Genomic DNA, 19,628 nt, shown 5'->3' on the forward strand with positions numbered 1-19,628 from the left:
TATTTATTTATTTTTTGAACATTCTTTTTATTGAACATTTTCAGGTATAACAGTCCAGTACAGTTCAGGCAGCAGCACTCCTAGTTCCTAGGTACCTCAACACTTTGTCAAACCTTGTTGAAAAAAGGTCACTCTGACCGTTTAAACAAAATCTTAGTCTTTCCAGAGAAATATACTCTGATATCATAGACTTCCACAGATGTATTGAAGGAGGTTCATCTCCTACCCATTTGTTCATAACAGCCTTTCGTCCCAACATAAACAAAAATTGTACGGTGTTCTTATGTGACCTTAGTGATTCAGGGATACATCCTAATAAACATAATTTTGGATTAGGCTGCACTTGCTTCATACAGATTGCCAAAACCGTTGAATCTTCTCACATTCCCATAGGCAGTGAAATCTTGTCCCTAATATAGTCTTCCATTTTGGGCAGTTTGGAGAGACTCCTGCTGTATATTTACTGTACATATATGGAGATATATAAACATTTTGTAAAATATTATATTGCATTTCTCTGAATCTGTTACATATGGACATTTTCGAAGGTAAAAGTAAAATTTCCTCCCATATTTCTCCATCTATCGTAGTTTTCAGCTGGGTCTCCCATAGTTTCCGTAAAAATGATAGTCTGTCTGTTTTCAGACATTGCAGTCTGGAGTAAAATCTGGAAACAAAGTGACCTTGTTTAAGACTATCTAAAAGAGTTTTTTCTAGTGAGTTGAAGTCATCTGGAAGATTGAGAGTATCCATTTTAGTATATACATAGTGTCTGACCTGGAGGTATTTGTAAAATTCTTTTGATTGTAATTTGTATGTAGCCTTTAATGATTCGAATGTTTTAAATGTCCCCTTATCCCAAAGGTCATAAATATGGTGAATTCCTGCTTCATACCAGTTCTGAAAGTTAGGTCCATTGCCCCCCCTGGTTAGTTCAGGGTTATCAGTCAATGTTGTTAAACAGCTCAATTTATGTTTCGACCCAAATAATTTCCGTAAAGAACTCCACGTACTACATACATTTGTAATGAAAAAATTGTCTTTCGTAATAATTGGTAATTCACTCCTGCGTTTATCAAGTAAGTTGACAGGAGAGTATAGTTTGGAGAAGGTTGCTTCTATTTCAAACCATGGCGGCTTCGGTTTAGCAGTTGCCCATATCGAGAGAATTCTGCCTTGCATTGAGGTTGTATAGTTTGTAATGTTGGGAAGGCCCCATCCTCCTTGTTCTTTTGGTAATTGTAAAATATCTAATTTAATTTTAGGCTTTCTTCCAGCCCATATAAAGTCAGAAAGAGCTTTATTTATATCTTTAATGTTGTTCCTCTTCAAAGATATGAAGAGCATAGATAGAGGGTAAATCATTTTGGGAAGAATGATCATTTTAATAAGATTGACTCTGCCAAGAAAGGTTTACAGGAAGCTTTTTCCAGCTCAACATCTTGTCTTTAATGTGTTTTACCATGGGGTTAACATTTTCAGCATAAAGTTGAATCATTTTAGGTGTTATTTTAACCCCCAGATATGTGAATCCATCTGGTGCTGAGCGAAAAGGTTTTACAAAGTCAGGTTCACAGTCATGTGAAAAGCCGAGAGGCATGATTTCAGATTTTGTAAAATTAACCTTGTATCCAGAAATTTGACCGAACTCTTCCACACAGTTGACTAGCGCAGGTATTGAATTTTGGGGGTCTGTTAATGTTAGGAGGATATCGTCTGCGTACAGCAGAATTTTGTGCTGTGTTGTTCCTATCACCGTTCCTTTGATATTAGCAGTTTGCTGGACAGCAATTGCTAATGGCTCTATAGCTAAAGAAAACAGCAGAGGTGATAGTGGTGACCCTTGAGCTGTACCTCTGTTAAGTTGAAACTGGGCAGAAATTAAACCATTTGTTAAGACTGAGACAGTGGGCATTTTATATAAAAGCTGTATCCATTGAACAAAATCTGATTTAAAGCCAAATCTTTTCAACACTTTATGTATTTACGCTCAACACGATCAAACCCTTTCTCTGCATCCATCGTTACTATAGCACTTGGAGTTTGATGAAAGTTAAGATAGTGAATAATGTTGATTAAACGTCTTGTGTTGTTTGATGAAGTACAGCCTCCTATAAACCCTGTTTGGTCTGCATTAACTATATCAGTCACCACTCTTTCTAGTCGATTAGCCACTATTTTTGAGAGTATTTTAACATCCACTCCAAGCAGGTTAATGGGGCGATAAGAGGAACATAATTCTGGATCCTTCCCTTTTTTGGGAATAACTATAATATGAGCTAGGTACATAGATTTTGGGAGTTCAACCTCTTCAAAAGATTTGTTGAACACACGTTGCAGTAGTTTGTTAATTTTACTTCTCATCTTTTTATAAAACTGAGCACAGAATCCATCAGCCCCTGGACTTTTATCTGACTAGAGTGAGGAGATTGCTTTGTCAATTTCTGTTACTGTGACATGTCCTTCTAGTAGTTTAGCTCGTTCATCTGTTAGTTGTGGTATCTGAGCCATCTAAAAAGTTACTACTGGCAAATGTATCATCGTCCAGTTCTGAGGTAGACAGCGTTTTATAACATTTTTGAAAGAATTCATTAATCTTTGTATTACTTGTTTGAAGATTTTGATCCTCATCAGATATCACAGAGATAAAATATTTTTGGGGAGAGTTTCTTGCAAAACGGGCTAAGAACTTATTTGGCTTATTTCCAAATTCAAACATTCTTTGTTTAGCAAACATAATATCTGACTCCGCCTTCTTTGTTAGTAAATTAGTCAGTAGTAGTCTTGTCTCCTTTAACAGTTTAAGCACCCCATCTGATTTGGACCTCTGAAAATCTTCCTCTAATTTTTTAATTTTATTTTCAATTTGTGATTGTTCCTGAGTCGGCTCTTTTTTCTTCTTACTAGAGTATGATATAATCATGCCTCGCATGTAAGCTTTATAAGCTTCCCACACCAATCTTGGATCAGAGTCATTGCAGTCATTTACTTCTAAATAGATGTCTGTGTGCATTTCCAAGAACTTTATAAAATTATCATCCTGAAACAGTGATGCGTTTATTTTCCAAGAGAACGATCGCTCTGAGGGCCTGAGAGGCTGCATCACCAGAGTGACAGGAGCATGGTCTGAAAGGGCAATGGATCCAATGTCAGACTGTTCTACTAAATGGACCAGGTGTTCAGATAAAAATATATAGTCAATTCGTGAGAATGACAAGTGAGGTGGAGAATAAAATGTGTAATTTTTGTTATTAGGATTCATGTACCTCCAACCATCCAACAAGTTAAATGTCTCAAGAAAATGTTGTAGTGTTCTGCCAGATTTTGACTGATCTTTATGAGGAGGCTCTTTATCTAAAGAGGGAGAGAGGTAGCAGTTAAAGTCACCTCCAATAATCATATTTGTACAGTCCATTTCAGCGATTTTACTGAGTAGGAGGGCAAAGAAGTTCTTGTCATAGATATTAGGAGCATAAACATTTCCTAGCAATATTAATTCTCCATATAGTTCTCCTTTTACTAAAACTATCCTTCCCTCTTTATCTTTGTAACTCTCTTTAGCTGTAAATGGTAACAGTCTATGAACTAATATAATTGCACCCCTTTTGTTTGTAGAATAAGATGTAAAATATATCTGTCCGACTCATTCCCTGAGATATTTTTTGTGCTCCTCTTCATTCAAATGGGTTTCTTGGAGGAATGCAATCTGGACATTTTTTCTTTTTAAGATAGTTTAGAACAGTTTTCCTCTTGACAACATTATTGGAGCCCTTGATATTCCAAGTACAAAAGTTAATATTCAGAATAAAGTAACATTATATCATGCTGCATAGTCTCATTAACTTTATAACATAGGTTGGATATGCTTTCAATCTGAAATCCTGCCTGGACCTGAAACAAAAAACAACAACATACGATCCAAGCAAAAACCAACTAAGGTCTGGATAATGTCTACCTAACATGGCTATAACAGAGCCAAGAAAAACAAAAAGCAAAAACATTGTCATACTCTAGCTATAGAGCTAAGGGACAAATGATACAAAGTGAAGAGAGAAAAAAAAGTGTCAGATCTCTCAATCTGGATTATATCTTGACAATAATGCCAGCATGTCAGCGACTGTGTGAATAATCGTGACACACATCAACTCAAGTACACTTGGAAATATACATGCATAAGTGTGTTAACATTAAGATGAACAAAAATGATCTCAGAGTTATATTGTACTCACTGTCCCTTATACGAGTCGTTCTCTATTCGTTTGCATAAGAAGAGGCAGATGAAATACTTTCCCTGATAACAGGTGGATTGATAGAATCACTGGGTCGGGAGTGTCTTCACGTAGTCGTTGATTTCCTTCATTGTGTGAAGAAGATCGGTTTTCCATTTGGAGGGAGAACCTTAATTACAGCTGGATACGCAAATGCGTATTTGATCCCCACTTCCCGGAGCCTTCTGCGAGCATCTGCACATTCTTGTCTCCGCTTTACAATCTCTGCAGAAAAGTCCTGGTAAAAAGACACAACTTGACCATTCGTGGAAACTCTGCCCATGTTTCTTGCTGCTTGTAAGATCCTCTGTCTGTCCATGTAGTCGTGAAGCCTCACCAGGACCACACGGGGGGCCCTGCCCTGCTGGGAGGTCCCACACTGAAGGTCCCACACTGAAGGTCCCACACTGAAGGTCCCACACTGAAGGTCCCACACTGAAGGTCCCACACTGAAGGTCCCACACTGAAGGCTCGTTCAGCCTCTCCCCTTGCGTGTCCATGTTCAAGACCTCTGGGATCCACTTCTCAAAAAACACAGATGAATTCTTACCCTCAGTGCCTTCTTTCAGTCCAATAATTCTGACGTCTTGTCGTCGACTCTGGTTCTCATAATTCTCAAGTTTTTCCATTGCTTTTTTTCCACGTTGACTCCACCAATTCAATTCGTGGCGTATTAGCTGTTGCATTATCCTCCAGGTCGGAGACTCGTTGTTCCACCGCCCCCAGTCTGTCTACTATTTTATCTAATTTTTCTGACATCTCTGTGACAGGTTTCAGGATATTAGCGAGTGTAGTTTCCAGCATCTCCTTAATATTACGCGTCACCTGTTGAACCACTATGCTGTCATCATCATTGGAGCTGGAGAACTCGGTACCGGATTCTGGCTCTTCTTCGTTAGCTAGCTCTGTCTCTGCTTCGTCGTCTGGGTTAGCTAGCGGTTTGCTAGCCGCCGACTTGTTGTTCTTTTTCCGAGTATCTCTCTTCCTGGGCTTAGCATAAAAATGTTCAGCGACATGTCCAACGTCTCTGTAGGTTATTTCACCACAATTTTAGCAACGGATAAACTGAGAAATGTTGTTTAAATTAAATCCAGTGAGGAGACCGACATCAGTGGGTCTATCCTCCTCGGTGCATCACGTCACAGTTTTACAGTTTTATAGATTTACAGATTTACAGTTTTATAGATTTACAGTTTTACAGATTTACAGTTTTACAGATTTACAGTTTTATAGACTTACAGTTTTACAGATTTACAGTTTTATAGACTTACAGTTTTACAGATTTACAGTTTTATAGATTTACAGTTTTACAGATTTACAGTTTTATAGATTTACAGTTTTACAGTTTTATAGATTTACAGTTTTATAGATTTACAGTTTTACAGATTTACAGTTTTATAGATTTACAGTTTTACATATTTACAGTTTTATAGATTTACAGTTTTATAGATTTACAGTTTTACAGATTTACAGTTTTATAGATTTACAGTTTTATAGATTTACAGTTTTATAGATTTACAGTTTTACAGATTTACAGTTTTATAGATTTACAGTTTTATAGATTTACAGTTTTACAGATTTACAGTTTTATAGATTTACAGTTTTATAGATTTACAGTTTTACAGATTTACAGTTTTACAGATTTACAGATTTACAGATTTACAGATTTACAGTTTTATAGATTAACAGTTTTACAGATTTACAGTTTTATAGATTTATAGATTTACAGATTTACAGTTTTATAGATTAACAGTTTTACAGATTTACAGTTTTATATATTTACAGTTTTACAGATTTACAGTTTTATAGATTTACAGTTTTACAGATTTACAGATTTACAGTTTTATAGATTTACCGTTTTATAGATTTACAGTTTTATAGATTTACAGTTTTACAGATTTACAGTTTTATAGATTTACAGTTTTATAGATTTACAGATTTACAGTTTTATAGATTTACAGTTTTACAGATTTACAGTTTTATAGATGTACAGTTTTACAGATTTACAGTTTTATATATTTACAGTTTTATATATTTACAGTTTTATAGATTTACAGTTTTATAGATTTACAGATTTACAGTTTTATAGATTTACAGATTTACAGTTTTATAGATTTACAGATTTACAGATTTACAGTTTTATAGATTTACAGTTTTATAGATTTACAGATTTACAGTTTTACAGTTTTATAGATTTACAGTTTTATAGATTTACAGTTTTATAGATTTACAGTTTTACAGATTTACAGTTTTATAGATTTACAGTTTTATAGATTTACAGTTTTACAGATTTACAGTTTTATATATTTACAGATTTAGTTTTATAGATTTATAGATTTACAGTTTTATAGATTTACAGTTTTACAGATTTACAGTTTTATAGATGTACAGTTTTACAGATTTACAGTTTTATATATTTACAGTTTTATATATTTACAGTTTTATAGATTTACAGTTTTATAGATTTACAGATTTACAGTTTTATAGATTTACAGATTTACAGTTTTATAGATTTACAGATTTACAGATTTACAGTTTTATAGATTTACAGTTTTATAGATTTACAGATTTACAGTTTTACAGTTTTATAGATTTACAGTTTTATAGATTTACAGTTTTATAGATTTACAGTTTTACAGATTTACAGTTTTATAGATTTACAGTTTTACAGATTTACAGTTTTATATATTTACAGATTTAGTTTTATAGATTTATAGATTTACAGTTTTATAGATTTACAGTTTTACAGATTTACAGTTTTATAGATTTATAGATTTACAGATTTACAGTTTTATAGATTAACAGTTTTACAGATTTACAGTTTTACAGATTTGCATTTTTACAGATTTACAGTTTTGCAGATTCACAGTTTTGCAGATTCACAGTTTTATAGATTTACAGATTTACAGTTTTGCAGATTTACAGGTTTACAGTTGTCATGTTATTCTGCTCTCCTCATTTATCATCTGCATAAAAACTGACTTTTCAATTTTCCTCATTATTCCCAGGTTTCATGTAAAAAAAAAATACACTAACCACTTTACTAATGTGATGTATAACTTACGTACAATGAATGAAAGTAGAGAAAAAATAAATGAATCCAGACTAAAATGGTCGTGTACGAGATGGTCGTTTATTTTCCAGGTGAACTGAGAAAAGTTTCATTATTTAGAAACTTCTGTTTGAAACGACGCCAACGTTGACGCCATGAATGTCGTACGTTACGTTGTTTCCTTCATGTGTTCATCACCGTGCTCATGTTTTCACTCACAGATACGGCGGAGGATCCTTCTCCTTCTCCAACCTCGTCAACGGAGTCACCAAACGCTTCTCCACCGAGTTTGAGCTCAAACAGGTTTATGAATATTCAACATAACTTTATTCATTTATTCAACTTTGTCAAAAATAACATCACGTTATAGAAAAAGCTCTGTCTTAAAGGCAAAGTTCAGCATTTCTGAAGCGTGGCTGTGAGACAGCTACTGACGCTATCAGAGCTACTGACGCTATCAGAGCTACTGACGCTATCAGAGCTACTGACGCTATAAGAGCTACTGACGCTATAAGAGCTACTGACGCTATCAGAGCTACTGACGCTATAAGAGCTACTGACGCTATCAGAACTACTGACGCTATAAGAGCTACTGACGCTATCAGAGCTACTGACGCTATAAGAGCTACTGACGCTATCAGAGCTACTGACGCTATCAGAGCTACTGACGCTATAAGAGCTACTGACGCTATCAGAGCTACTGACGCTGTAAGAGCTACTGACGCTATCAGAGCTACTGACGATGTAAGAGCTACTGATGCTACTGACGCTATAAGAGCTACTGACGCTACTGACGATGTAAGAGCTACTGACCCTGTAAGAGCTACTGACGCTATAAGAGCTACTGACGCTATCAAAGCTACTGACGCTATCAGAGCTACTGACGCTACTGACACTGTAAGCGCTACTGACGCTATAAGAGCTACTGACGCTGTAAGAGCTACTGACGCTGAGACGGAGCTGACAGTGTGTCAGTACCTGTCCCTCACCAGCAGGTGTCCTCTCTTTGTGTTGACAGCTGAAGCAGTTTAAAGAGGAGAACTCAGACGTGGGCTTTGGTTCCGGGACGTTGGCCGTGGATCAGTCCATCGAGCGAACCATCGCTAACATGAAGTGGATCGCAGAGAACAAAGACAGCGTTCTGACGTGGTTCAGCGACAAAAGCAAAGATTAGCTGCGTCCTCGCCCTTTGTTTACATCACGTGATTATTGACGTGTGAAGTTTGTGTGTTTTGACTCTTTTAAATCAGTGTCGTCGTCATGGTGACACACGTCTGTTAGTGTTGAAGCTGTTTTCAGTTTTAAATCTTGTATAAACCAGGATCATCTCTGTATTTTCATTTATAATCATGATTCAATGATTCTTCTTATTATTATTTTTAACTTTTATACAATTGACGACATTTTTATATTTTTCTCTGTAAATTAGTTTTTTTCTGTAAATTCTAAAGTGGAGCTTGTTTCTTGTCACAATAAAACATGATTTGTGATGAAAATGTGCTGATGAAGAACTTTCTTTCTTTTATTGCTCTGTAGAGTTTGTGTCCAGGCTGTGACGCACATGAACATTAAGGTGTTGTTTGAATATATAAGTCATATAAATATAAAAAATACTTAAATATACTAACCTTTTTGACTTTAGTTTCAGAAACAAAAAGTATCTCAGAATGACTTGAAATTTACTTTCATAATAGTCGGCATCGCCCTGAACAAGGATCAGTTGAAAATATTCGCAAAACTCTTAAAGGTGAAGTAAGTAGTTTATAGTGCCATCTAGAGGAGAGGCTGAAATTTACAACAAAGAACTGCTCCTCTGCTCACCCCCTCCCTTCCCTGAGCACTACGGTGTCCTCAGAGGGTCAAATGTCGTCCTCGTCGTCTTTCTCCGTGTCAGCAGATGAGGTTCGTGAGGCGAGGGAGAGGGCGGAGCTACCGCGGCCGCAGCAGACGAAGCGGAGAGAGAGGAGGCGGGACTTCAGCTACAAGTAAAGAGACGCTTGATTTGTTCTCTCGCGTTTGTCCTTACAGGCTCCTGTAGAAACATGGCGTCTCTCTGCTAACAGTGGCTATGCAACCGCGGCCCGCGACCATGTTATTTTACATGACTTTTTGAAACACTACGAAAATGAAACAAAAACTATTATACAGCGACTAGACAATGCAGGAGCACATAATATGTATAAAAAAGTGGATTTTGGGTCATATAAACCCATAAATACTACATATTGTACCTTTAAGGAATAATTTGAATTAATTTTTGAAATTCAGGAAATGATCCATTTGTCCTGATGCACTTTGACAGAGAGCTGAGTTTCTTCTCAAAAACAAAAAGTATCTCGGAATGACTTGAAATTTACCATCATAATAGTCGACATCGTCCGTGTTTTTCTGTTTACAGGTGTGACGACTTCTCTGTTCTCAGATTATAATGCAGATTAGACAAAAGCTTTAACCTGAGAGCAATAAAACAACAATAAAAGCGTGTGAACTGTCAGTGCAGTCAGGGTTAGCAACAAATTACTGCTGTAGATAACCACTGTGTGTGTGTGTGTGTGTGTGTGTGGGGTCAAAGGTCACAGTCACTTCCTCTTGACTTGACAGAGACAAAGTAAAGGACGACGACGCTCTTTCTCTCCTTCACACTCTACTTTCCTCAGATTGTGATGGACGACCGTTCGGAGAAGAAATGCCAAGTCGGGAAGTTGTGCGTCCTGTTTGGGGTCTTAGCCCTGGTTGCCGTGGCGACCATTGTCACGTTGTGGACTATTGCCCTGACGGGAGGAGATGATGCCGTCACAGCGTCTTGGGACAGGTAACAGACGACGACGACGACACCAGCAAACATAAAGTCAGAGAAAGATTATGGATTATATCAGCTGCCAGAGTGTTTCTCTGTGACTCACATGACCTTTAGATCATCGTCTCATCTTATCTCTTATTTTACTCAATGCTAACATGCTAACATGCTAACATGAGTCCCAGAAAAAGAGAGGAACACGTCCACGTGGGCGTGGCTGTTGGAGGCGCTGATGATGTCACCCTCGGTCGATGAAGCGTTGCCTTGACCACTGGACTGTCCTCAGTGAAGGACGAGTCTTCTGTGACATGATGTCTTCTGTTGTCTTCTGTGACATGATGTCTTCTGTTGTCTTCTGTGACATGATGTCTTCTGTGACATGATGTCTTCAGGATGTCCTCTGTCCTCAGGTTCCGTCTGTCATCAGCGTTGGTTCCAGATCATTACAGCGCCACCTTGTGGCCTCGTCTGAGCCATGACACCAACACTGGACTCTACGTGTTTACAGGTGAGCGTTTGTGAGTCTGTGTTCACAAAAACACACCATTTCAAAATAAAAGTCCAACAGTGGAGAAATGTTCAACTTTGATTTGTGTGTGTGTGTGTGTGTTTGTGTGTGTCTGTGTGTGTGTGTGTGTGTGTGTGTGTGTGTGTGTGTGTGTGCGTGTGTGTGTCTGTGCGTGTGTGTGTGTGTGTCTGTTTGTGTGTCTGTTTGTGTGCAGGACAATCCACTGTGGAGTTTGAGTGTGTGACAGAAACAGACGTGATCCTGATTCACTCCAACAAACTCAACTACACACACACTCCCACAGTCACTGCTGCAGGTACACACACACACACACACACACACACACACACACACACACACACACACACACACACACACACACACACACACACACACACACACACACACACACACACACACACACACGCACACACTTACATATATCAGACTGCGTTAATCTATAGTCAGATTATTAAAAACGACATACTATACTATGTAGTCTAAAATCCGACCATTTTTTTGAAAAACGTTTTTTTGGTCCAAAACTTGACAAAAACGTCATACTATACTATGTAGTACGTCATACTATACTATGGCTCCAAAATGTGACCATTTTTGGAGAAAAAACAATTTGGTCCAAAATTTGACAAAAACGACATACTATATATGTCGTCCAAAATATGAAATTATTTTTTTGGGAAAAACATTTTTTTGGTCCAAAACTTGACAAAAACGTCATACTATACCATGTAGTACGTCATACTATACTATGTGGTCCAAAATGTGACAATTTTTGGAGAAAAAACATTTTTGTCCAAAATTGGACAAAAACGACATACTATACTATGTCGTCCAAAATCTGACCATTTTTTTGAAAAACGTTTTTTGCTCCAAAACTTGACAAAAACGTCATACTATACTATGTAGTACGTCATACTATACTATGGCTCCAAAATGTGACCATTTGTGGAGAAAAAAAATTTGGTCCAAAATTGGACAAAAACGACATACTATACTATGTCGTCCAAATTCTGACCATTTTTTTGAAAAACGTTTTTTTGGTCCAAAACTTGACAAAAACGTCATACTATACTATGTAGTACGTCATACTATACTATGTGGTCCAAAATGTGACAATTTTTGGAGAAAAAAAATTTGGTCCAAAATTGGACAAAAACAACATACTATACTATGTCGTCCAAAATATGAAAATATTTTTTGGAAAGACATTTTTTTGGTCCAAAACTTGACAAAAACGTCATACTATACTATGTAGTACGTCATACTATACTATGTGGTCCAAAATGTGACAATTTTTGGAGAAAAAACATTTTTGTCCAAAATTTGACAAAAACGACATACTATATACTATGTCGTCCAAAATCTGACCATTTTTTTGAAAAACGTTTTTTGCTCCAAAACTTGACAAAAACGTCATACTATACTATGTAGTACGTCATACTATACTATGTCTCCAAAATGTGACCATTTGTGGATAAAAAAAATTTGGTCCAAAATTGGACAAAAACGACATACTATACTATGTCGTCCAAAATATGAAATTATTTTTTTGGAAAAACATTTTTTTGCTCCAAAACTTGACAAAAACGTCATACTATACTATGTAGTACGTCATACTATACTATGTCTCCAAAATGTGACCATTTTTGGAGAAAAAAAAATTTGGTCCAAAATTTGACAAAAACGACATACTATACTATGTCGTCCAAAATCTGACCATTTTTTTGAAAAACGTTTTTTGCTCCAAAACTTGACAAAAACGTCATACTATACTATGTAGTACGTCATACTATACTATGGCTCCAAAATGTGACCATTTGTGGAGAAAAAAAGATTTGGTCCAAAATTTGACAAAAACGACATACTATACTATGTCATCCAAAATATGAAAATATTTTTTTGGAAAAACATTTTTTTGGTCCAAAACTTGACAAAAACGTCATACTATACCATGTAGTACGTCATACTATACTATGTCTCCAAAATGTGACAATTTTTGGAGAAAAATTTTTTGTCCAAAATTTGACAAAAACGACATACTATACTATGTCGTCTAAAATCTGACCATTTTTTTGAAAAACATTTTTTGGTTCAAAACTTGACAAAAACGTCATACTATACTATGTAGTACGTCATACTATACTATGTAGTACGTCATACTATAATATGTGGTACAAAATGTGTCAATTTTTTGGAAAAACCTTTTTTTGGTCCAAAACTTGACAAAAACGTCAAACTATACTATGTAGGACGTCATACTATACTATGTGGTCCAAAATGTGACTATTTTTTGAAAAACATTTTTGGGTCCAAAATTTGCCAATTTTTTTTGGCCAATTTTTTTTGGTCCAAAATTTGTCAAAAATGTCATACTATACTTTGTCGTCCGAAATTTGATCTTTGTTTTTTTTTTTTAAGAATTTGGTCCAAAATTTGACAAAAACGTCATATGTCGTCCAAAATTTCATTTTTTTTGAAAAAATGTTTGACAAACACGTCATACTATACTATGTCGTCCAAAATCTGACAATTTTTTTGAAAAACCTTTTTTTGGTCCAAAATTGACAAAAACGTCTTACTATGTAGTACGTCATACTATACTATGTCTCCAAAATGTGACCATTTTTTGAAAAAGAAATTTGGTCCAAAATTTGACAAAAACGACATACTATACTATGTTGTCCAAAATCTGATTTTTTTTTTGAAAAAACTTTTTTTGGTCAGAAACTTGACAAAAACGTCATACTATACTATGTAGTACGTCATACTATACTATGTAGTACGTCATACTATAATATGTGGTACAAAATGTGTCAATTTTTTGAAAAAAAAATTTGGTCCAAAATTTGACAAAAACGTCCTATGTCGTCCAAAATTTCATGATTTTTTTGAAAAAATGTTTGACAAACACGTCATACTATACTATGTCGTCCAAAATCTGACAATTTTTTTGAGAAACCTTTTTTTGGTCCAAGATTTACAAAAACGTCTTACTATACTATGTCGTCCAAAATTGTACAATTTTTTTTTACGAACATTTTTTGGCCCAAAATGAGTCAAAAACGTCATACTATACTATGTGGTCTAAAATTGTATAGTTTTTTTGAAAAAAATATGTGGTCCTAAATGTGACAAAAACCTCACATGGGAATTGAACCCCAGTCTCCTATCCATGAGGCAACGTCAAACTCATAGAGCTATGCCTTAACAAATGTTGTTTTGGTTTGTTTTATTTGTCACACTATACTATGTCGTCTAAAATGTGACCATTTTTTTTTGACACATTTTTTTGGTCCATGTTTGTCAAAAACGTAATACTATACTGTGACGTCCATGATTTGATAATTTTTTTGAAAAAAAAAGATTTGGTCCAAAATTAGTCAAAAACGACATACTATACTATGTCGTCCAAAAGGACACAGTTTAGTAAAGCTTCACCTCATGACCGGATTTGAACTCACAACCTCACACACATGAGTCTTACTCATACAGCAGAATATATTTTGACTGAGCTGCAGAAAAACACTTTCTTGGTGTTTTTAACTTGTGTTTTTGGCCTAAAGTTTTCAAAGTGTGTGAACTTGACTTCATTGTCAGATTAGAACTTCTAACCTCAGAGATACAAGTTTGATCGTTCATCAGTTCACTTATTTCATGTGATCATCTGTCAAGAGAATCACCAGCGCTGAAGATGGTGCAGTGGACAAGGACGTCGCATCACAACTCAAAACATCGTGGGTTCGAATCCCGCTCCAGGTATGTGCCTAAGAATATGTGTGTGTTTGTGTGTGTGTGTGTCGGTGTGCTTCAAAAACAACAAAACAAACCAATTTACGACAACCAAACCAAAACTCTCCGTCGCGTGCGTGCGTTTGCGTCATTTCAATTTCAACGAGGATTTCAACTTCAACATCAACGACTTGGCGATAATGGAAGGAAAGAGCTAGCCTTGAAAAGGCTTGAAGAAGCCTCGAAAAGTGCTAGCTGGAATATTTTGTTGACAAATATCAAAACTTGATAAAAACAACATGTCGTTAAAAATTTCATGAATTTTTTGGAAAAATTGACCAAAACGTCAAACTATACTATGTTGTCCGAAATTGTAACATTTAAAAAAATTAATTATTTGGCCCAAAATTTGAATTTTTTTTTTAACAAAATTGTTTTGGTCCTAAACTTGACAAAAACGTCATACTATACTATGTAGTACGTCATACTATACTATGTAGTACGTCATACTATAATATGTGGTCCAAAATGTGTCAATTTTTTGAAAAAAAGATTTGGTCCAAAATTTGACAAAAACGTCATATGTCGTCCAAAATTTCATGATTTTTTTGAAAAAATGTTTGACAAACACGTCATACTATACTATGTCGTCCAAAATGTGACAATTCTTTTGAAAAACCTTTTTTTGGTCCAAAACTTCAAACTATACTATGTAGGACGTCATACTATACTATGTGGTCCAAAATGTGACTATTTTTTGAAAAACATTTTTTGGTCCAAAATTTGTCAAAAATGTCATACTATACTTTGTCGTCCGAAATTTGATCTTTGTTTTTTTTTTTTTAAAGAATTTGGTCCAAAATTGGACAAAAACGTCATATGTCGTCCAAAATTTCATGATTTTTTTGAAAAAATGTTTGACAAAAACGTCACACTATACTATGTCGTCCAAAATTTTACAATTTTTTTTTACAAAAATGTTTTGGTCCAAAATTAGTCAAAAACGTCATACTATACTATGTGGTCCAAAATGTGATAATTTTTTTGAAAAAAATATTTGGTCCTTAATGTGACAAAAACCTCACACGGGAATCAAACTCCAGTCTCCTACTCAATGAGGCAATGTCAAACTCATAGAGCTTTGTCTTAACAAATGTTGTTTTGGTTTGTTTTATTTGTCACATTATACTATGTCGTCCGAAATGTGACCATTTTTTTTGACAAAAATCAATTGTTTTTAATCGTCTGATTTTGGACGACATAGTATAGTGTGACGTTTTTGTCAAACATTTTTTCAAAAAAATCATGAAATTTTGGACGACATATGACGTTTTTGTCAAATTTTGGACCAAATTCTTTAAAAAAAAAAAACAAAGATCAAATTTCGGACGACAAAGTATAGTATGACATTTTTGTCAAGTTTTGGACCAAAAAACGTTTTTCAAAAAAATGGTCAGATTTTGGACGACATAGTATAGTATGTCGTTTTTGTGAAATTTTGGACCAAATTTTTTTTTCTCCAAAAATGGTCACATTTTGGAGACATAGTATAGTATGACGTACTACATAGTATAGTATGACGTTTTTGTCAAGTTTTGGAGCAAAAAAATGTTTTTCCAAAAAAATAATTTCATATTTTGGACGACATAGTATAGTATGTCGTTTTTGTCCAATTTTGGACCAAATTTTTTTTATCCACAAATGGTCACATTTTGGAGACATAGTATAGTATGACGTACTACATAGTATAGTATGACGTTTTTGTCAAGTTTTGGAGCATAAAAACGTTTTTCAAAAAAATGGTCAGATTTTGGACGACATAGTATAGTATGTCGTTTTTGTCCAATTTTGGACCAAATTCTTTTTCTCCACAAATGGTCACATTTTGGAGCCATAGTATAGTATGACGTACTACATAGTATAGTATGACGTTTTTGTCAAGTTTTGGACCAAAAAACGTTTTTCAAAAAAATGGTCAGATTTTGGACGACATAGTATAGTATGTCGTTTTTGTCCAATTTTGGACCAAATTATTTTTTCTCCAAAAATGGTCACATTTTGGAGACATAGTATAGTATGACGTACTACATAGTATAGTATGACGTTTTTGTCAAGTTTTGGAGCATAAAAACGTTTTTCAAAAAAATGGTCAGATTTTGGACGACATAGTATAGTATGTCGTTTTTGTCCAATTTTGGACCAAATTTTTTTTCTCCACAAATGGTCACATTTTGGAGCCATAGTATAGTATGACGTACTACATAGTATAGTATGACGTTTTTGTCAAGTTTTGGACCAAAAAAAGTTTTTCAAAAAAATGGTCAGATTTTAGACGACATAGTATAGTATGTCGTTTTTGTCAAATTTTGGACCAACTTTTTTTTGGACCAACATAGTATAGTATGACGTACTACATAGTATAGTATGACGTTTTTGTCAAGTTTTGGACCAAAAAACGTTTTTCAAAAAAATGGTCAGATTTTTGGACGACATAGTATAGTATGTCGTTTTTGTCCAATTTTGGACCAAATTTTTTTTCTCCACAAATGGTCACATTTTTGAGCCATAGTATAGTATGACGTACTACATAGTATAGTATGACGTTTTTGTCAAGTTTTGGACCAAAAAAATGTTTTTCCAAAAGAATAATTTCATATTTTGGACGACATAGTATAGTATGTCGTTTTTGTCCAATTTTGGACCAAATTCTTTTTTCTCCACAAATGGTCACATTTTGGAGCCATAGTATAGTATGACGTACTACATAGTATAGTATGACGTTTTTGTCAAGTTTTGGACCAAAAAAAACGTTTTTCAAAAAAATGGTCAGATTTTAGACGACATAGTATAGTATGTCGTTTTTGTCAAATTTTGGACCAACTTTTTTTTGGACCACCATAGTATAGTATGACGTACTACATCGTATAGTATGACGTTTTTGTCAAGTTTTGGAGCAAAAAACGTTTTTCAAAAAAATGGTCAGATTTTTGGACGACATAGTATAGTATGTCGTTTTTGTCAAATTTTGGACCAACTTTTTTTTGGACCACCATAGTATAGTATGACGTACTACATCGTATAGTATGACATTTTTGTCAAGTTTTGGAGCAAAAAACGTTTTTCAAAAAAATGGTCAGATTTTTGGACGACATAGTATAGTATGTCGTTTTTGTCCAATTTTGGACCAAATTTTTTTTCTCCACAAATGGTCACATTTTGGAGCCATAGTATAGTATGACGTACTACATAGTATAGTATGACGTTTTTGTCAAGTTTTGGAGCATAAAAACGTTTTTCAAAAAAAGTGGTCAGAATTTGGACGACATAGTATAATATGACGTACTACATAGTATAGTATGACGTTTTTGTCAAGTTTTGGACCAAAAAAATGTCTTTCCAAAAAATATTTTCATATTTTGGACGACATAGTATAGTATGTCGTTTTTGTCAAATTTTGGACCAACTTTTTTTTGGACCACCATAGTATAGTATGACGTACTACATCGTATAGTATGACGTTTTTGTCAAGTTTTGGAGCAAAAAACGTTTTTCAAAAAAATGATCAGAATTTGGACGACATAGTATAGTATGTCGTTTTTGTCAAATTTTGGACCAAATTTTTTTTCTCCAAAAATGGTCACATTTTGGAGACATAGTATAGTTTGACGTACTACATAGTATAGTATGACGTTTTTGTCAAGTTTTGGAGCATAAAAACGTTTTTCAAAAAAAGTGGTCAGAATTTGGACGACATAGTATAGTATGTCGTTTTTGTCAAATTTTGGACCAAATTTTTTTTCTCCAAAAATGGTCACATTTTGGAGACATAGTATAATATGACGTACTACATAGTATAGTATGACGTTTTTGTCAAGTTTTGGACCAAAAAAATGTCTTTCCAAAAAATATTTTCATATTTTGGACGACATAGTATAGTATGTTGTTTTTGTCCAATTTTGGACCAAATTTTTTTTTCTCCACAAATGGTCACATTTTGGAGCCATAGTATAGTATGACGTACTACATAGTATAGTATGACGTTTTTGTCAAGTTTTGGAGCATAAAAACGTTTTTCAAAAAAATGGCCAGATTTTTGGACGACATAGTATAGTATGTCGTTTTTGTCAAGTTTTGGACCAAAAAAAGTTTTTCAAAAAAATGATCAGAATTTGGACGACATAGTATAGTATGTCGTTTTTGTCCAATTTTGGACCAAATTATTTTTTCTCCAAAAATTGTCACATTTTGGACCACATAGTATAGTATGACGTACTACATGGTATAGTATGACGTTTTTGTCAAGTTTTGGACCAAAAAAACGTTTTTCAAAAAAATGGTCAGAATTTGGACGACATAGTATAGTATGTCGTTTTTGTCCAATTTTGGACCAAATTTTTTTTCTCCACAAATGGTCACATTTTGGAGCCATAGTATAGTATGACGTACTACATAGTATAGTATGACGTTTTTGTCAAGTTTTGGAGCATAAAAACGTTTTTCAAAAAAATGATCAGAATTTGGACGACATAGTATAGTATGTCGTTTTTGTCAAATTTTGGACCAACTTTTTTTTGGACCAACATATTATAGTATGACGTACTACATAGTATAGTATGACGTTTTTGTCAAGTTTTGGACCAAAAAAAGTTTTTCAAAAAAATGATCAGAATTTGGACGACATAGTATAGTATGTCGTTTTTGTCCAATTTTGGACCAAATTTTTTTTCTCCAAAAATTGTCACATTTTGGACCACATAGTATAGTATGACGTACTACATGGTGTAGTATGACGTTTTTGTCAAGTTTTGGACCAAAAAAACGTTTTTCAAAAAAATGGTCAGATTTTGGACGACATAGTATAGTATGTCGTTTTTGTCCAATTTTGGACCAAATTTTTTTTCTCCACAAATGGTCACATTTTGGAGCCATAGTATAGTATGACGTACTACATAGTATAGTATGACGTTTTTGTCAAGTTTTGGACCAAAAAAAGTTTTTCAAAAAAATGATCAGAATTTGGACGACATAGTATAGTATGTCGTTTTTGTCCAATTTTGGACCAAATTATTTTTTCTCCAAAAATTGTCACATTTTGGACCACATAGTATAGTATGACGTACTACATAGTATAGTATGACGTTTTTGTCAAGTTTTGGAGCATAAAAACGTTTTTCAAAAAAATGGTCAGATTTTGGACGACATAGTATAGTATGTCGTTTTTGTCCAATTTTGGACCAAATGTTTTTTCTCCAC

General features: G+C 34.5%; 2 protein-coding genes across 2 annotated transcripts in view; both read left to right on the top strand.

Moving 5' to 3' along the window:
* The window catches only part of LOC310931243 (aminopeptidase N-like), a gene marked incomplete at both ends in the record, with an annotated part of 28,480 nt that extends 19,986 nt beyond the window's left edge, over positions 1-8,494 (top strand). Inside the window, 2 exons of the mRNA XM_083894353.1 lie at positions 7,542-7,623; positions 8,339-8,494. Coding sequence (XP_083750479.1) covers positions 7,542-7,623; positions 8,339-8,494 — 238 coding nt within the window. The remainder of the gene's footprint in view (positions 1-7,541; positions 7,624-8,338) is intronic.
* A 1,489-nt stretch (positions 8,495-9,983) lies between these two features.
* The window catches only part of LOC310931244 (aminopeptidase N-like), a gene marked incomplete at both ends in the record, with an annotated part of 42,434 nt that continues 32,789 nt past the window's right edge, over positions 9,984-19,628 (top strand). The window contains 3 exons of the mRNA XM_083894354.1: positions 9,984-10,132; positions 10,528-10,625; positions 10,840-10,941. Coding sequence (XP_083750480.1) covers positions 9,984-10,132; positions 10,528-10,625; positions 10,840-10,941 — 349 coding nt within the window. The remainder of the gene's footprint in view (positions 10,133-10,527; positions 10,626-10,839; positions 10,942-19,628) is intronic.

Source organism: Microchirus variegatus, assembly GCF_963457635.1.
Source record: "Microchirus variegatus genome assembly, chromosome: 8".
Taxonomy (NCBI): Eukaryota; Metazoa; Chordata; class Actinopteri; order Pleuronectiformes; family Soleidae; genus Microchirus; species Microchirus variegatus.